Source organism: Polyodon spathula, chromosome 42 (assembly GCF_017654505.1).
Source record: "Polyodon spathula isolate WHYD16114869_AA chromosome 42, ASM1765450v1, whole genome shotgun sequence".
NCBI classification, from domain to species: domain Eukaryota; kingdom Metazoa; phylum Chordata; class Actinopteri; order Acipenseriformes; family Polyodontidae; genus Polyodon; species Polyodon spathula.
The window spans coordinates 2,831,368-2,847,162 of record NC_054575.1 but is presented as its reverse complement, the minus strand read 5'-3'; the positions used below and the strand labels follow the sequence as shown (position 1 = coordinate 2,847,162).

The 15,795-nt window shown below is 46.1% G+C and overlaps 2 protein-coding genes across 3 annotated transcripts; one reads left to right on the top strand and one right to left on the bottom strand.

Moving 5' to 3' along the window:
- Nucleotides 1-861: 861 nt before the first annotated feature.
- On the top strand, nucleotides 862-3,258 carry LOC121305163 (fat storage-inducing transmembrane protein 1-like). The gene is made up of 3 exons (XM_041236707.1): nucleotides 862-1,950; nucleotides 2,193-2,545; nucleotides 2,830-3,258. Exons 1-3 carry the CDS (start codon nucleotides 1,772-1,774, stop codon nucleotides 3,171-3,173), a joined length of 876 nt encoding a protein of 291 aa, XP_041092641.1. The 5' UTR covers nucleotides 862-1,771; the 3' UTR covers nucleotides 3,174-3,258.
- A 1,620-nt stretch (nucleotides 3,259-4,878) lies between these two features.
- On the bottom strand, nucleotides 4,879-9,664 carry LOC121305168 (proteasome activator complex subunit 1-like). Of its 2 annotated transcripts, XM_041236714.1 has the most exons (10): nucleotides 9,489-9,659; nucleotides 8,112-8,144; nucleotides 7,465-7,527; nucleotides 7,165-7,275; nucleotides 6,616-6,661; nucleotides 6,094-6,260; nucleotides 5,863-5,930; nucleotides 5,520-5,574; nucleotides 5,308-5,394; nucleotides 4,880-5,100 (listed from the first exon to the last, which is right to left on the bottom strand). In XM_041236714.1, the coding sequence occupies exons 1-10, from the start codon at nucleotides 9,525-9,527 to the stop codon at nucleotides 5,020-5,022; spliced, it is 750 nt and encodes a 249-aa protein (XP_041092648.1). In that variant the 5' UTR covers nucleotides 9,528-9,659; the 3' UTR covers nucleotides 4,880-5,019. The 2 variants fall into 2 exon arrangements, with proteins under 2 accessions (XP_041092649.1, XP_041092648.1); XM_041236715.1 differs by lacking the exon at nucleotides 5,308-5,394 and having other exon boundaries at nucleotides 4,879-5,100; nucleotides 9,489-9,664.
- Nucleotides 9,665-15,795: the final 6,131 nt, after the last annotated feature.

Here is a 15,795-nt window from a genome sequence, read left to right as displayed (position 1 = left end):
TGAGCTTCGTTTTAAACAAAAATTCCCTTATCGCTATCTTTTCAAAACTGCGCATTTGAGACACTGGGATGGGTAAGGTCACGGAGAAAGTAGCCGGGGGTCCCGAAAAAATTTAGCAGGATGTGTTGCCACAGCCGTTGCAGACAACGGGCCGGTTATTTTTCGCCATTGACACACTGACATCTTTTTACACTTGCAGCTTTCAAGTCTGTTTCACAGCTCTGTTCACAATGTCCTCTCTAGTGCTCTGGGGTTTGAGATCTGTCCTCTAAAATCACTGCAGGGAAGTGCTCCAGTTTTCCAGTTCAGATCGTTACCCTGTTTGACAATGCGGGCGATAATCCTGTCGGTGCGCTAGAGCAGACATCGCGAACAGAGCTCTGAAGCAGACTTTGAAGTGTAAAAAGCTGTCAGGGTGTCAACGATGAACGACAGGTCTATTGTTTGAAACGGTTATAGCAACACGCTCCACTATATTTGTTTCGGAAGCCCTCTACGTTCTCTGTGATTTTCGTGGGTGTGTTGAGAGCGGTGAATTGAGAGTTTGATTCGGTCTCTGTATTGTAATGTACTATAATAGTCCTTTTGAAGATTGTAATTACTGTTGTGTGAGGTGGGGAGCTAAAACTATCCAGGCTTGTTCAGAAATAAGAGTTGTTCAATAAATAAATAAATAACAGATTATGAAAAAGGTTTAGCATTTGTTTCTGATGAAAGCATGTTCTACAGCTGTGCATCTGAAATACTTGCATTTTTTAAAAAAATAAGTGGCTCTACCCCTCTCCCCTTCTCTATTTTATCCCCCCTCCTCTCTCTCCTATTTTAATCTGTCCACTCCCCTCTCTATTTTAATCTCCAGTTTGAATCCCCTCTCTATTTTAATCTGCCCTCTGCGTTGCATGAATGCCTCAGTTCAGCTGTCGCAGAGGGAGGGAGATTTTCAGAGAGGTGTCCTTGAAAACTTAGTCTAGTTTGATTCAGGAGGGGGAACGAGACTGGTGGCGGTCGGCTTCTACTGGAAGAGAAAGATTCAAACTGGGAGAAGAAGGGAGAGAGATGGTCTTTGATACTGGATTGTGAGGGATTACAACCTGGCATTGGTTCAAACAGGGATCCTAAAATATTTCATCAAGATCTCGATTAGATTTCTACACGGTTCCTTTGCGGTGTTGCAACAACTATCCCGGAGGATTTCCACAAGATCTAGACAGGATTTTTCAATGACACGCCTACAGACTTCCTATTACTGGTCCAGCAGAATCTTGCAAGATTCCTACAGTAGTAATACTTCGAGATTCATGCAATAGCCGTGAACATTTCCTACAGAACTAACAAGATTCCAGCTTCGAAAGGATTCCAGAGATTCAGAAAAAAACACCTTGCACACGCTGACACACACTGAAACAACACACACACACACTGAAACACAACACACAGTGAAACACAACACACTGGATTCACACTCATTGACTCGGTTACGCTCTGATTCGCACATGCTTGTAAACAGCTGGGAGGGATTAGTAGCGATGTTCTGAGCTTCTGACAAGTGTCCTTTTAACTTCTAACCAGCGTCAGGGAGAGAGAGAGAGAGGGGGGGGGTCTCCTATTCTAGAATACAAAGGCAGTGAGTTCAGGACTAGAACAGGAACGCAGACCGCACAACCCCTCCTGTGCGGGTTCTGGAAGCCACAGTCTCCTCACTGGTTCGCTGAGAGACCAGTTTGCCCTTTCCATCATTCCCAGTGCCCCCCGACTGGTGTGAGCTGCAGAGATGGTTCTGGAGCGGCCGGTGGTGCTGCTCAGCGAGCTGGTGGCCCGTTGCCTCGGTAACGCTCACTTCCGCCGGCACTTTCATCTGTGGGTAGCGCTGCTGATCCTGCTTGGGCCGGGCCTGACCTTCCACGTGAGCCACAGCACCGTGTTCGCCAACCGCAGGAACTTCCTGTACCTGTGAGTACCGCCTCCTGAGTGTGTCACTTCCTGTGTGTGAGTACCGCTTCCTGGGTGTCACTTCCTGTACCTTTGAGTACCACTTCCTGTGTGGGTAGCACTTCCTGTGTGTGTGTCACTTCCTGTGCCTGTATGTGTCACTTCCGCTATCTGTGATTACCACTTCCTGTGTGTGTGTGTGTGTGTGTGGCTTCCTGTTCCGGTGCGAGTCACTTCCTGTGTGCCCTCTCTCTCTCTCCCAGGTACTTCCTGCGTTCCGGCTGGGGGTGGACCTGCTTGTTGACGGGCGGGTTCGTGCTGCTTGTCTCCTATTCGTCGACGCGGAGCCCCGCCTCCTGCCTGCGTCACCTGACCCGGCTGCTGGTCGCCTCGCTGCTGTGGAAGGGGGCACTGTGGAGCTTCGCGCAGGTCGAAAACGCCACGGGAAGCTGCTTCCAGCCAATCAGGAGCGAGATCCCCGAGGCCACGGCCGCCGCCCACAAACACGCAAGCTACTCGCAAGGGGGCGGGGCCAGCGCCAGCTCCTCCCCCCTGCTGCTGCTCAGAGAGACAGAGAACAAGGCATCTTGCCTGGCTGAGGGCTTCCAGTGGAGAGGTCTCTGCTTCATTGAAATCAGATTTATTATTTTCTATACAGAATGTCAGAATGTGGTTTGATGTTCTTATTGTTATTTTTATAATTTTTATTATTTTGTAATTGCTTTGGGAGAGAATGAGAGTGAGAGCAGTATATTAATCATCTCTCTTTCTTATCCCCTCTCCTCTCTCCTCTCCCTCTTTTATCCCTTTCTCTCTCCCTTCCCCTCCTCTCTCATCCCCTCCTCTCTTCTCTCCTCTCCCCTCCTCTCCTCTCCTCTCATCTCTCCTCTCTCTCTCCAGGGTATGATATCTCTGAGGATACCTTCCTGCTCACTTTCGCCGCCCTGCTGGTGGCGGAGGAGACGGCCGTATTCCGGCCCTACCTGTCTCGGGGTCACCCGGCCGGGGTGCCCCTGCGCCTCGTCTTTCTGCTCTGCTCCGCCCTCCTGCTCCTCTGGAACTTCCTGCTACTGTGTGTTCTGGTCTACTTCCAGCGCTACACCCACAAGCTGCTAGGGGGCGCCCTAGCCACGCTGTGCTGGAGGCTGTTGTACCACGGCTGGTACAAGAGCGGCCCCTGCTGGTACTCCCCGGGGCGGCCCGGCGTGGGGCTGTTTGACACACTGGACCACAGAGACAACTAGAGAGGCAGTCCCTCCCTCTCCCTCTCTCACCTCTCCCTCCCTCTCCCCTCTCCTTCTCCCTCTCCCTCTCTCACCTCTCCCTCCCTATAACCTCCCTCCTCCCTCCTCCCTCTCCCCTCTCCCTCTCTATAACCTCCCTCCTCCCTCCCCTCTCCCTCTATAACCCTCTCCCCTTCCCTCACCTCTCCCTCTCTATAACCCTCCCTCTGCTCTCCCTCTCTATAACCCTCTACCTCTCCCTCCCCTCTCCGTCTCTGTTTGACAAGCTGGACCACAAAGAGTTAACTCTCTATTTTAAACTGCCCCTCTCCCCCTCCCTCCCTCTATTTTAAACGCGTTTGGAGTCAAACTCATTTCGTTGACAGGGGGTTTTCTTCTGTGAAACAACTAAACAGGGTTTTTAAAGAAGCAGAGCAAAAGCGACTCCTCTCGTTATCAACGTCAATACAGTCTCAAACAAATATATACTCTACAAATATTGTATTTTTCGTGGTAACTTTAACAAAAGACGTGTCTCTGATTAACACATCGCGTCCTCGTTGATACATCCCGCTTGTAAATGAAAAACTGAAGCCAGGGCCGGTTTTAAAAAGCCTGTTTGTTTGACATAAGAACCACCTCATCTTGAATATTGTGTTCAGTTCTGGTCGCCTCGCTACAAAAAGGATATCGCTGCTCTAGAAAGAGCGCAAAGAAGAGCGACCAGAGTTACTCCGGGTTTAAAAGGCATGTCATACGCAGACAGGCTCAGAAAAATTGAATCTGTTCAGTCTTGAACAAAGAAGACGATCTGACTCGAGCATTCAAAATCCGAAAAGGTATTGACAATGTCGACCCAAGGGATTGAAAAAAGAAACAAGGACCAGGGGTCACAAGTGGAGATTAGACAAAGGGGCATTCAGAGCAGAAAATAGGAGGCACTTTTTCGTGTTATGAAATGAGTTTGACTCCGAACGCGTTTCTGGCGTGAGTGAGAGACACGGACGGCTCAACGGGTCTCAACTGAATTCTGAAAGGAGGGGAGAAAAAGTCACAAGCCCTATATTGTGATAACTGCTGTATAAAACTGCAGCACATTCAAACTTAGGGGAACTGTGTGTGTTTGTTTTCGTGTGTGTGTGTGTGTGTGTGGAGAGCAATACATTATAGCAGAAACAATAAAATATGAATTTTAATCTTGACTGTTCCTTGTGCCAATTGTTGTCAATTTGTCGCATGAAATTCTATGCTTTATCAGACCACTCTGTGCTTTACAATGCTTCCCTATGCTTTACCAGACCTCTCTGTGCTTTACAATGCTTCCCTGTGCTTTACCAGACTTCCCTGTGCTTTACCAGACCTCTCTGTGCTTTACAATGCTTCCCTATGCTTTACCAGACCTCTCTGTGCTTTACAATGCTTCCCTATGCTTTACCAGACCTCTCTGTGCTTTACAATGCTTCCCTATGCTTTACCAGACCTCTCTGTGCTTTACAATGCTTCCCTATGCTTTACCAGACCTCTCTGTGCTTTACAATGCTTCCCTATGCTTTACCAGACCTCTCTGTGCTTTACAATGCTTCCCTATGCTTTACCAGACCTCTCTGTGCTTTACAATGCTTCCCTGTGCTTTACCAGACCTCTCTGTGCTTTACAATGCTTCCCTATGCTTTACCATGCGTCTCATGGTAATTATTACTTTATAAATAATAACACAAAGGTCACAGATTTTCAAATGTAATAGTTGCTTTTAATATTATTAATCGAGACACAATTCAATACGGTGAATATGATCAAAGTGTGTGAAAGATATTCACAGCAGAGGAAAGGCACTGTCTGTCTGTCTGTCTGTCTGTGTGTGTGTCTCTCAGTAGATCAAAGCCTTTGAATCTCCTTTGGGTTTCATGATCTTGTCGAAATTCTTGTAGATGATGTCGTACAGGACAGCCTGGAAAACAAAACCAAGAAAAACAAAAGAATTCAAAATGAAAGAAAAAATTAAATGAAAATCACATGAACGAGGTTGAGAGAGAGAGAGAGAGAGAGAGAGAGAGAGAGAGAGAGAGAGACTCTGGCAAGCTCTCAGAATACACACACAGATACAGAGAGACAGAGACACAGCGAGCTAGTCAGTTCAAACTGCAGGCTGACGTACGTAAATGTTCCGGATCTCCAGAACCATGAGCCGGATCTCAGTGTACTGGTTCTGATCCAGTTCATGAACCAGCTGCCTGTAGTCTCCCTGAAAGATAGAAGGTACAAGTCTTCCCAACAGATAAACTTTTTTTTTTGTTAATGATGTCTCTCCTAAAATTCTAGGCGATGCCAAACGTTTATAAAACGAAAATTTCGATTTTGTTCTCGTACCACGTGGGGCTGCTTCAAGGCCTTGGCAACTGTGTCCCCTCTCTCTAAGAAATACCTGAAATCACCAAAATCAGAGAAGAATCACACAATCAGAGAAATCACAAAAACACTGGTGAAAGCCAATTAATAACCGGAAGGGGAATCAGACCCCTATTGCACAGCAGTGTGATCCAGTCCAGGTTTCACTAGCAGCTTGATCAGCCCCCAGTGTGTCTAGCTAACAAGCTCAGGTGTGTCTGATTATTAAACTCCTAGTGAAAGCAGGACTGGATCACACTGCTGTGCAGCGGGAGTCTCATTCCCAGCCCTGTGATTTAATGAAGTTGTGTTTTTTCTCTCTTACTTTGAGATCTGAGTCTGAAATCCTTCAATCTTGGTCCGAGTTCCAGTCATCAGTTCAAATATTTTCTCCTGTAAAGCAAAAAAGAAATGGTCCCATTGCCCCTCAGTGTAATACAGACCCATTGCAGTGCCGCTGTCTGTCTGCATTGCCACTGAAGATCACTGAGGGTACAGTCAGCACACTGTGGTCCCATGCAATGTCATTTTGGGGTCCCCCAGTCCTCTCTCTCACCTGCACTGCCACCCCAAAATTGTTCCCGTCCTCAATTCTGGGGATCTGGAGCTGAACCCAGAGACTGACAGAGTTGACAGCCTCCTTCACAGACTGAATCTGCGGCTTGAGTCTGAGGAGCAGAGACTGGATGTGCGGGTTCGAGGAGATAGGGCCACAGGGGGGGCCTGGAGAGAGGGGGAGAGAAAGAGAGAGAGAGGTAAAGTACAGGGCTGGGAATGAGACTCCCGCTGCACAGCAGTGTGATCCAGTCCTGGTTTCACTAGGAGTTTAATAATCAGACTCCCGCTGCACAGCAGTGTGATACAGTCCTGGTTTCACTAGGAGTTTAATAATAAGACACACCTGAGCTTGTTAGCTAGACACACTGGGGGCTGAACAAGCTGGTAGTGAAACCTGGACTGGATCACGCTGCTGTGCAATAGGAGTCTGACTCCCATCGCTGCTGTGAGTGTGTATGAGAGAGGAGTGGTAGAGAGAGAGAATCGCACAAAATGAAAATAAAAATTATTTAAAAATCACCTTTATCTTCGTCATCTTTATCCTCCTCCTTTCCACCCTTCTCTTTCTACATAAAAAAAAATTAATACATTAGAATACTCCCTTCTCCTTCTCCTGCTCCCCCCTTCTCCTGCCCCCCCCCCCCTCACATCAGTGTTTAACATTTCCAAGATTAGCTATTTTATACAATATATTTCATTTTATAATCTCATGCATGGCAACCTCACATGAGGAAACAATAAAATATCTATCTATCTCCATCTCTCTATCTATCTCCATCTGTCTGTCTGTCTGTATTTACATCTATCTCTATCCGTCTATCTCTCTATCTATCTGTCTATCTATATCTCTAGCTATCTCTCTCTATCTCTGTCTATCTATGGGAGTCAATGAAAATGTATTTCTTTGTGTCCAAAACTAGTTTTTTTTTTTTAAGAAAATATTTTGTGAACAAAAGGATTCTTAAATTTCCCCTGGGGTTCCCAGACAGGATCAGAAGGAAATTCCCGAAGCGAGAGGGGGCGGAGCCTCTGGGCCCCTCTCAGCCGATTGGTCCATGAGAGCACTCGCCTCTTCCTCCTCCTTTTTCTTCTTCTTCAGTTCCTCTTTGGCCGGGTCAGGGATGGGAATGTCCAGCTCTGCCCGGAGAGAGCTCAGGTCCTGCACGTTCAGCGCCCCCTCCTGGAGAGGAGGACACATTGCAACAGGGGCCATGTTAATAATACAGGGGGGGGGGAGAAAGAGAGAGAGACACAGACAGACAGACAGACAGACAGGTGCCAAGTTAATGATAGAGGAGAGACACAGAGGTCTAGACAGCCACACACACAGAACGACATAGAGACACACACATGGTTCTAGTCACGGTACCTTTAAGAAGCCATCCAACTCTGCAATCTTCCTGGGGAAGGTGACAGCCAGCAGGGACCCAGCCTGAGGAAGAAAAAACAAACAGGAGCCTCGTGAAGAGAGAGAGGGATAGCGAGAGGGAGAGGACAGAGAGGAGAGAGCGAGAGAGAGGGGAGAGAGAGAGAGACAGAAGGGAGAGGGGGAGAGATTGAAAGAGGAGAGAGCGAGAGAGACAGAGAGAGGAGAGAGCTCGAGAGAGCGAGAGAGAGGGGAGAGAGAGAGAGAGACTCTATTCCTCTCTCGAGCTCCTCTGCTCGCTCTCTCTCAGCGAGAAGAGTGAGAGAGAGAGAGAGATTCCCTATCTCTCCCTCTCGAACTCTTTGGAGAGGGAGGAGAGAGAGAGAAGAAGGGAGAGGAGCGAGAGTCCTCAAGAGGAGAGGGGAGAGAGAGACTCTCTCATCTAGCCTCAGTAACAGAGAGAGAGAGAGAGGGAGACAATGAAATATTAAAACACAAATGAAAGAATGGATACAACAACGAATTTACGAGAAAAAGAAGTGGAAGGAAAAACAAAAAAGTACGAAATAAAAAAAAAGATTGAAGGAACGAGAGAAAGGAGGAATAAAACGGACACACAGATAATAACACAAGTAAGCGCGAGCCCCTACCTCTTTGTTGCGCTGCTCACAGAAGTCATCGATCTGCAAGAGAAACGGACGCCTCTTTAAAACTCACCAGCGCTGCAAGGGTTAAACACAGCGCTGCCCCGCCCCCTTCAACACCTGCTCTCCTGTCAATAACCAGCTGCTGTACAGACAGACACACACACCTCCCCCTCACCGGACAGACGGACACAGACCTCACCGGAAAGCTAGACAGACAGACACACAGACCTCACCAGACAGATACAGACAGACACACACACAGAAAGATACAGTCGACTCTCTCAGTATCAGTTTGCATGTCTGTTGGCACCGTGCCCCCCTCTCTCTGTGGTGGTCTTTGTATATTTAACAGAGCAGCTCTCTTGCACTCTGAGCTCTGTTTTGACATTTCCAGACTTGAGCTCCGAGTCATTTGGGATCGCATCGCTGTTCTGGGCAGCTGAGCAAAACGCTACAAGAATAACATCAACAACTCAGAAGAGAGAGAGAGAGGGGGGGAGAGGGAGAGAGAGAGAGAGGGAGAGAGAGAGATATATAGATCTATCCCCCCCTCCCTCTCTACTGTCTAGTATATAGTAGGGGAGGGGGGAGAGAGAGGGGGAGAGAGGGGGGAGGAGAGAGAGAGAGGTGAGAGAGGGGGAGGAGAGAGTAGAGAGATAGAGAGGGGGAGGAGAGAAGAGAGAGGGGGAGAGGGAGAAATAACTACAAGAAACAAAAACGCAATGAACTGAAGGTGTCAATCAAATTACCATGTGTGCGTCTCTCTGTCTGTCTGTCTGTTTTCACGATGTTTCTAAAGTAAATAAGCTTGAACACCTTTCACAGACAAGTTAATACTACTTTTTAAAAAAAAAAATAATAGAACATCCTCTGGTTAGGAGAACGAGGACAGGCATTTCCTACAGAATGTGTGTTTCTTACAACACATATAAAAATATATATATATATACACACACACACACACTGTATATACAGCGTCCTGTTTTGAGGAGAGCCCAGTTCAAAGTGAAATTTCACACCGGCTACAAAACTCTAAAACATTGAAAAGGGTTCTGTTTTATCATCGCTGCGGGGTGGAAAGAAACAAAAACACAAGAGAACTGGCTCAGTCTTAGACTGCGGTTTGAGATTTTAAACCGAGGACCAGAGAAGAGTGAAGGGCTTACATTAGAAGAGCCGAGACGAGACTATATTGTAACAAAATAGAGACATTTTTAACAACAGGGCGAAGCTGCCGGTTAAATTCCAGGTTTTTACAAAATAACAGTAATATAATGTTGCAGAAAAAAAAAAAAAAAAAAAAAGCCAAAACCTCAAAACGTTATTAATAAATTAATGAATTAATTAATGTAAAGAAGAAGTCAGACTGAAGAAAACTACCTGCTTTTTCGCTTCGGGGCGTATTTCCAAAGTAGTCATTTTTGTAAGCAGATATACTCCTGCTATTAAGGTTTTAAACCGTGTATTTCCAAGAAAGACTGGCGAACTCGACAATTACTCAGCAGTACGAAAAAACGAAAGCAGAATTCAAAATCGCTTTGAGTGTGGCGCGCAAAGCATTCTGGTAGTCGTAGTTTTTTTAAGTCGTTCGTGCCGCTTCGACCCGCTTTAAAAAGCCTGAACAAAAGACTACAATTCCCATGCAAATTAGAGGCTTTTTTCTTCAGATTCTGCCACAGCGCTGTCAATAGCAAAGCATGGGACTGATTCATCTGCCATAGCACTGTCAATAGCACAGCATGGGACTGATTCACCTGCCATAGCACTGTCAATAGCACAGCATGGGACTGATTCACCTGCCATAGCACTGTCAATAGCACAGCATGGGACTGATTCACCTGCCATAGCACTGTCAATAGCACAGCATGGGACTGATTCACCTGCTATAGCACTGTCAATAGCACAGCATGGGACTGATTCACCTGCCATAGCACTGTCAATAGCACAGCATGGGACTGATTCACCTGCCATAGCACTGTCAATAGCACAGCATGGGACTGATTCACCTGCTATAGCACTGTCAATAGCACAGCATGGGAATGATTCACCTGCTATAGCACTGTCAATAGCACAGCATGGGACTGATTCACCTGCCATAGCACTGTCAATAGCACAGCATGGGACTGATTCACCTGCCATAGCACTGTCAATAGCACAGCATGGGACTGATTCACCTGCTATAGCACTGTCAATAGCACAGCATGGGACTGATTCACCTGCCATAGCACTGTCAATAGCACAGCATGGGACTGATTCACCTGCTATAGCACTGTCAATAGCACAGCATGGGACTGATTCACCTGCTATAGTGCTGTCAATAGCACAGCATGGGACTGATTCACCTGCCATAGCACTGTCAATAGCACAGCATGGGACTGATTCACCTGCTATAGCACTGTCAATAGCACAGCATGGGACTGATTCACCTGCTATAGCACTGTCAATAGCACAGCATGGGACTGATTCACCTGCCATAGCACTGTCAATAGCACAGCATGGGACTGATTCACCTGCTATAGCACTGTCAATAGCACAGCATGGGACTGATTCACCTGCTATAGCACTGTCAATAGCACAGCATGGGACTGATTCACCTGCCATAGCACTGTCAATAGCACAGCATGGGACTGATTCACCTGCTATAGCACTGTCAATAGCACAGCATGGGACTGATTCACCTGCCATAGCACTGTCAATAGCACAGCATGGGACTGATTCACCTGCTATAGCACTGTCAATAGCACAGCATGGGACTGATTCACCTGCTATAGCACTGTCAATAGCACAGCATGGGACTGATTCACCTGCTATAGCACTGTCAATAGCACAGCATGGGGCTGATTCACCTGCTATAGCACTGTCAATAGCACAGCATGGGGCTGATTCACCTGCTATAGCACTGTCAATAGCACAGCATGGGACTGATTCACCTGCTATAGCACTGTCAATAGCACAGCATGGGACTGATTCACCTGCTATAGCACTGTCAATAGCACAGCATGGGACTGATTCACCTGCCATAGCACTGTCAATAGCACAGCATGGGACTGATTCACCTGCTATAGCACTGTCAATAGCACAGCATGGGACTGATTCACCTGCAATAGCACTGTCAATAGCACAGCATGGGACTGATTCACCTGCCATAGCACTGTCAATAGCACAGCATGGGACTGATTCACCTGCTATAGCACTGTCAATAGCACAGCATGGGACTGATTCACCTGCTATAGCACTGTCAATAGCACAGCATGGGACTGATTCACCTGCCATAGCACTGTCAATAGCACAGCATGGGACTGATTCACCTGCCATAGCACTGTCAATAGCACAGCATGGGACTGATTCACCTGCTATAGCACTGTCAATAGCACAGCATGGGGCTGATTCACCTGCTATAGCACTGTCAATAGCACAGCATGGGGCTGATTCACCTGCTATAGCACTGTCAATAGCACAGCATGGGACTGATTCACCTGCTATAGCACTGTCAATAGCACAGCATGGGGCTGATTCACCTGCCATAGCACTGTCAATAGCACAGCATGGGACTGATTCACCTGCTATAGCACTGTCAATAGCACAGCATGGGGCTGATTCACCTGCTATAGCACTGTCAATAGCACAGCATGGGGCTGATTCACCTGCTATAGCACTGTCAATAGCACAGCATGGGACTGATTCACCTGCTATAGCACTGTCAATAGCACAGCATGGGACTGATTCACCTGCTATAGCACTGTCAATAGCACAGCATGGGACTGATTCACCTGCCATAGCACTGTCAATAGCACAGCATGGGACTGATTCACCTGCCATAGCACTGTCAATAGCACAGCATGGGACTGATTCACCTGCCATAGCACTGTCAATAGCACAGCATGGGGCTGATTCACCTGCCATAGCACTGTCAATAGCACAGCATGGGGCTGATTCACCTGCTATAGCACTGTCAATAGCACAGCATGGGGCTGATTCACCTGCTATAGCACTGTCAATAGCACAGCATGGGACTGATTCACCTGCCATAGCACTGTCAATAGCACAGCATGGGACTGATTCACCTGCTATAGCACTGTCAATAGCACAGCATGGGACTGATTCACCTGCTATAGCACTGTCAATAGCACAGCATGGGACTGATTCACCTGCCATAGCACTGTCAATAGCACAGCATGGGACTGATTCACCTGCTATAGCACTGTCAATAGCACAGCATGGGACTGATTCACCTGCTATAGCACTGTCAATAGCACAGCATGGGACTGATTCACCTGCTATAGCACTGTCAATAGCACAGCATGGGACTGATTCACCTGCCATAGCACTGTCAATAGCACAGCATGGGACTGATTCACCTGCTATAGCACTGTCAATAGCACAGCATGGGACTGATTCACCTGCTATAGCACTGTCAATAGCACAGCATGGGACTGATTCACCTGCTATAGCACTGTCAATAGCACAGCATGGGACTGATTCACCTGCCATAGCACTGTCAATAGCACAGCATGGGACTGATTCACCTGCTATAGCACTGTCAATAGCACAGCATGGGGCTGATTCACCTGCTATAGCACTGTCAATAGCACAGCATGGGACTGATTCACCTGCTATAGCACTGTCAATAGCACAGCATGGGACTGATTCACCTGCCATAGCACTGTCAATAGCACAGCATGGGACTGATTCACCTGCCATAGCACTGTCAATAGCACAGCATGGGACTGATTCACCTGCTATAGCACTGTCAATAGCACAGCATGGGGCTGATTCACCTGCTATAGCACTGTCAATAGCACAGCATGGGACTGATTCACCTGCCATAGCACTGTCAATAGCACAGCATGGGACTGATTCACCTGCTATAGCACTGTCAATAGCACAGCATGGGACTGATTCACCTGCTATAGCACTGTCAATAGCACAGCATGGGACTGATTCACCTGCCATAGCACTGTCAATAGCACAGCATGGGACTGATTCACCTGCTGTCTGTCTGTCAATCTGTCAGCGTGGGACTGATGTCACCTGCTATAGCACTGTCAATAGCACAGCATGTGTCTGTGTGTCTCTCTGTCTGACCGAGGTGAAGATTTATTTTCTTTCATTTTTAATCAGGAAGTCAATATTTAAATACAGGCATTTTTGTCCAACTTCCTGCAAAGTAATGTGCATTAGGTGTTGTTCTCAGATACGCCCACTAGATGGCAGTAAAGTACCAGTGAAAAATTGCACAAGTTCCTGTTTCAAATAACTTTTCAAAATGTAAATCTATATAGAATGAACTCGGTCAGCTTCATAGAGTCCAGTGAAAGCTGCTGAATAATGTTCCCTTGTTAACATATTGAATTGCACCCCCTCTATATAGAATGAACTCCCTCAGCTTCATAGAGTCCAGTGAAAGCTGCTGAATAATGTTCCCTTGTTAACATATTGAATTGCACCCCCTCTATATAGAATGAACTCCCTCAGCTTCATAGAGTCCAGTGAAAGCTGCTGAATAATGTTCCCTTGTTAACATATTGAATTGCACCCCCTCTATATAGAATGAACTCCCTCAGCTTCATAGAGTCCAGTGAAAGCTGCTGAATAATGTTCCCTTGTTAACATATTGAATTGCACCCCCTCTATATAGAATGAACTCCCTCAGCTTCATAGAGTCCAGTGAAAGCTGCTGAATAATGTTCCCTTGTTAACATATTGAATTGCACCCCCTCTATATAGAATGAACTCCCTCAGCTTCATAGAGTCCAGTGAAAGCTGCTGAATAATGTTCCCTTGTTAACATATTGAATTGCACCCCCTCTATATAGAATGAACTCCCTCAGCTTCATAGAGTCCAGTGAAAGCTGCTGAATAATGTTCCCTTGTTAACATATTGAATTGCACCCCCTCTATATAGAATGAACTCCCTCAGCTTCATAGAGTCCAGTGAAAGCTGCTGAATAATGTTCCCTTGTTAACATATTGAATTGCTCACCCAGCGCTTTGTAGTTTTCCAGATACTTCACATTGAAAAAACTGACTGGAAAAATGTGACATTTCTAAAATCTAACATGAAATACTACTGGACTGCTACTATAGACTTTTTTTTTTTTTTTTTTTTTTTTTTTTTTTTTGCGATATCATTTTGTAGTTTCTTTGATTACATGATGTTAAATAAAATATCTAAATTATGCTCATATAAATTCTAGGTGATGCTAAGCTTTTGGCTGCAGCAGTATGTAATGCTCAATTACATACATTATATTTTATGTTTACATGATATTGCATGCATTAAATGTACATCAAGTTAGTAATATTAAATAATATATTCCCAGAATTATTTTCCAATTCATCAATTATATTTGCATTATATAATGAAGATCAAACCTTGCTTGTTTTCAATTTGGTGGGGTCAAAGGTTAACCTTGTTTTGTTGAGTAACTGTGGACTTTGGTTAATAAGATAATCCATTAACTGCATTGAAGATCATTGAGGGTATAGTGAGCACACTGTGGTCCCATTCTACCAGCCTCGCCCCATTGCAGCTGCCCTATACTTGTGCTACCATTGTAGTGTAATACAGACCCATTGCAGTGCCACTGTCTGTCTGCATTGCCATTGAAGATCATTGAGGGTATAGTGAGCACACTGTGGTCCCATTCTACCAGCCTCACCCCATTGCAGCTGCCCTATACTTGTGCTACCATTGCCCCTCAGTGTAATACAGAGCCATTGCAGTGCACTGCTGTCTGTCTGCCATTGAAGATCATTGAAGATCATTGCACACTGTGGTCCCATTCTACCAGCCTCACCCCATTGCAGCTGCCCTATACTTGTGCTACCATTGCCCCTCAGTGTAATACAGCAGTGCACGCGCCCTTGAGGGTCTAGTCAGCACACCCCTTAGTCTAGAACCACCGTGTGCTGACTAGACCGAAACGTTCTTCAATGGAAGAGTATGCAAACGAACTGGATAACTAACAACGTCAGAAAATCGCGAATAGATTGCATTGCGTCAAACTGAACAGGGTTCGTTTTTTTTTTTTTTTTACCGCGTCAGCAGTGCAGTTATCTACAGTGTAATTCTTATCAGTAAATATTTCTAGCACTTTGCCGAACCCTAACTCAGCAGGAAACACACACGTACGCACACACACGCACGCATGCACACACGCATGCACGCACACACACACACACACACACACACACACACACACACATGCATACATGCACGCATGGGTCTCATAAACGACGTTTCGTGACGGTCCTCTGCAATTATGTATATTTCTTTAACACGACAGCAGATTAAATTCGCGCCCGATATTTCAAATGAGGGATTCCGCCCCCCCGAAGAAACCACCCCTTTCCCTTCCGGGCCTGGTGACATCTTTCCATCTGTTCTTATAATAGTAATAATAAGATCTAACATAGCCCATACACGCAATTAAAGAAATGCACGATTGCTATCGGATAGGACCATACTAATAATAATAATAATAATAATAATAATAATAAAGCGCACGCACGCTTTGTGAAACGGTGTGCGTGGGCAGGGACTAGTGGGGCGGAAAACTGACACGATGTGGGGGGAGGGAGGAGGAGGACGGGCTACTCTTACGTTTCGAAACGTCAAAGGTTATTGAATTTGTAGATCGGTCATGCCAATATATATAAAAAATAAAAAAAAATAAAAAAAATA

Coding starts and splice junctions, on each gene's coding strand:
- LOC121305163 (XM_041236707.1), top strand. CDS start 1,772: ATGGTTCTGGAGCGGCCGGTGGTGCTGCTCAGCGAGCTGGTGGCCCGT. Junction 1,951..2,192: donor CGCAGGAACTTCCTGTACCT/GTGAGTACCGCC, acceptor TCTCTCTCCCAG/GTACTTCCTGCGTTCCGGCT. Junction 2,546..2,829: donor TGAGGGCTTCCAGTGGAGAG/GTCTCTGCTTCA, acceptor CTCTCTCTCCAG/GGTATGATATCTCTGAGGAT.
- LOC121305168 (XM_041236714.1), bottom strand. CDS start 9,527: ATGACTACTTTGGAAATACGCCCCGAAGCGAAAAAGCAG. Junction 7,276..7,464: donor AGTTGGATGGCTTCTTAAAG/GTACCGTGACTA, acceptor CCTCCTCTCCAG/GAGGGGGCGCTGAACGTGCA. Junction 5,575..5,862: donor TTTCAGACTCAGATCTCAAA/GTAAGAGAGAAA, acceptor TGGTGATTTCAG/GTATTTCTTAGAGAGAGGGG.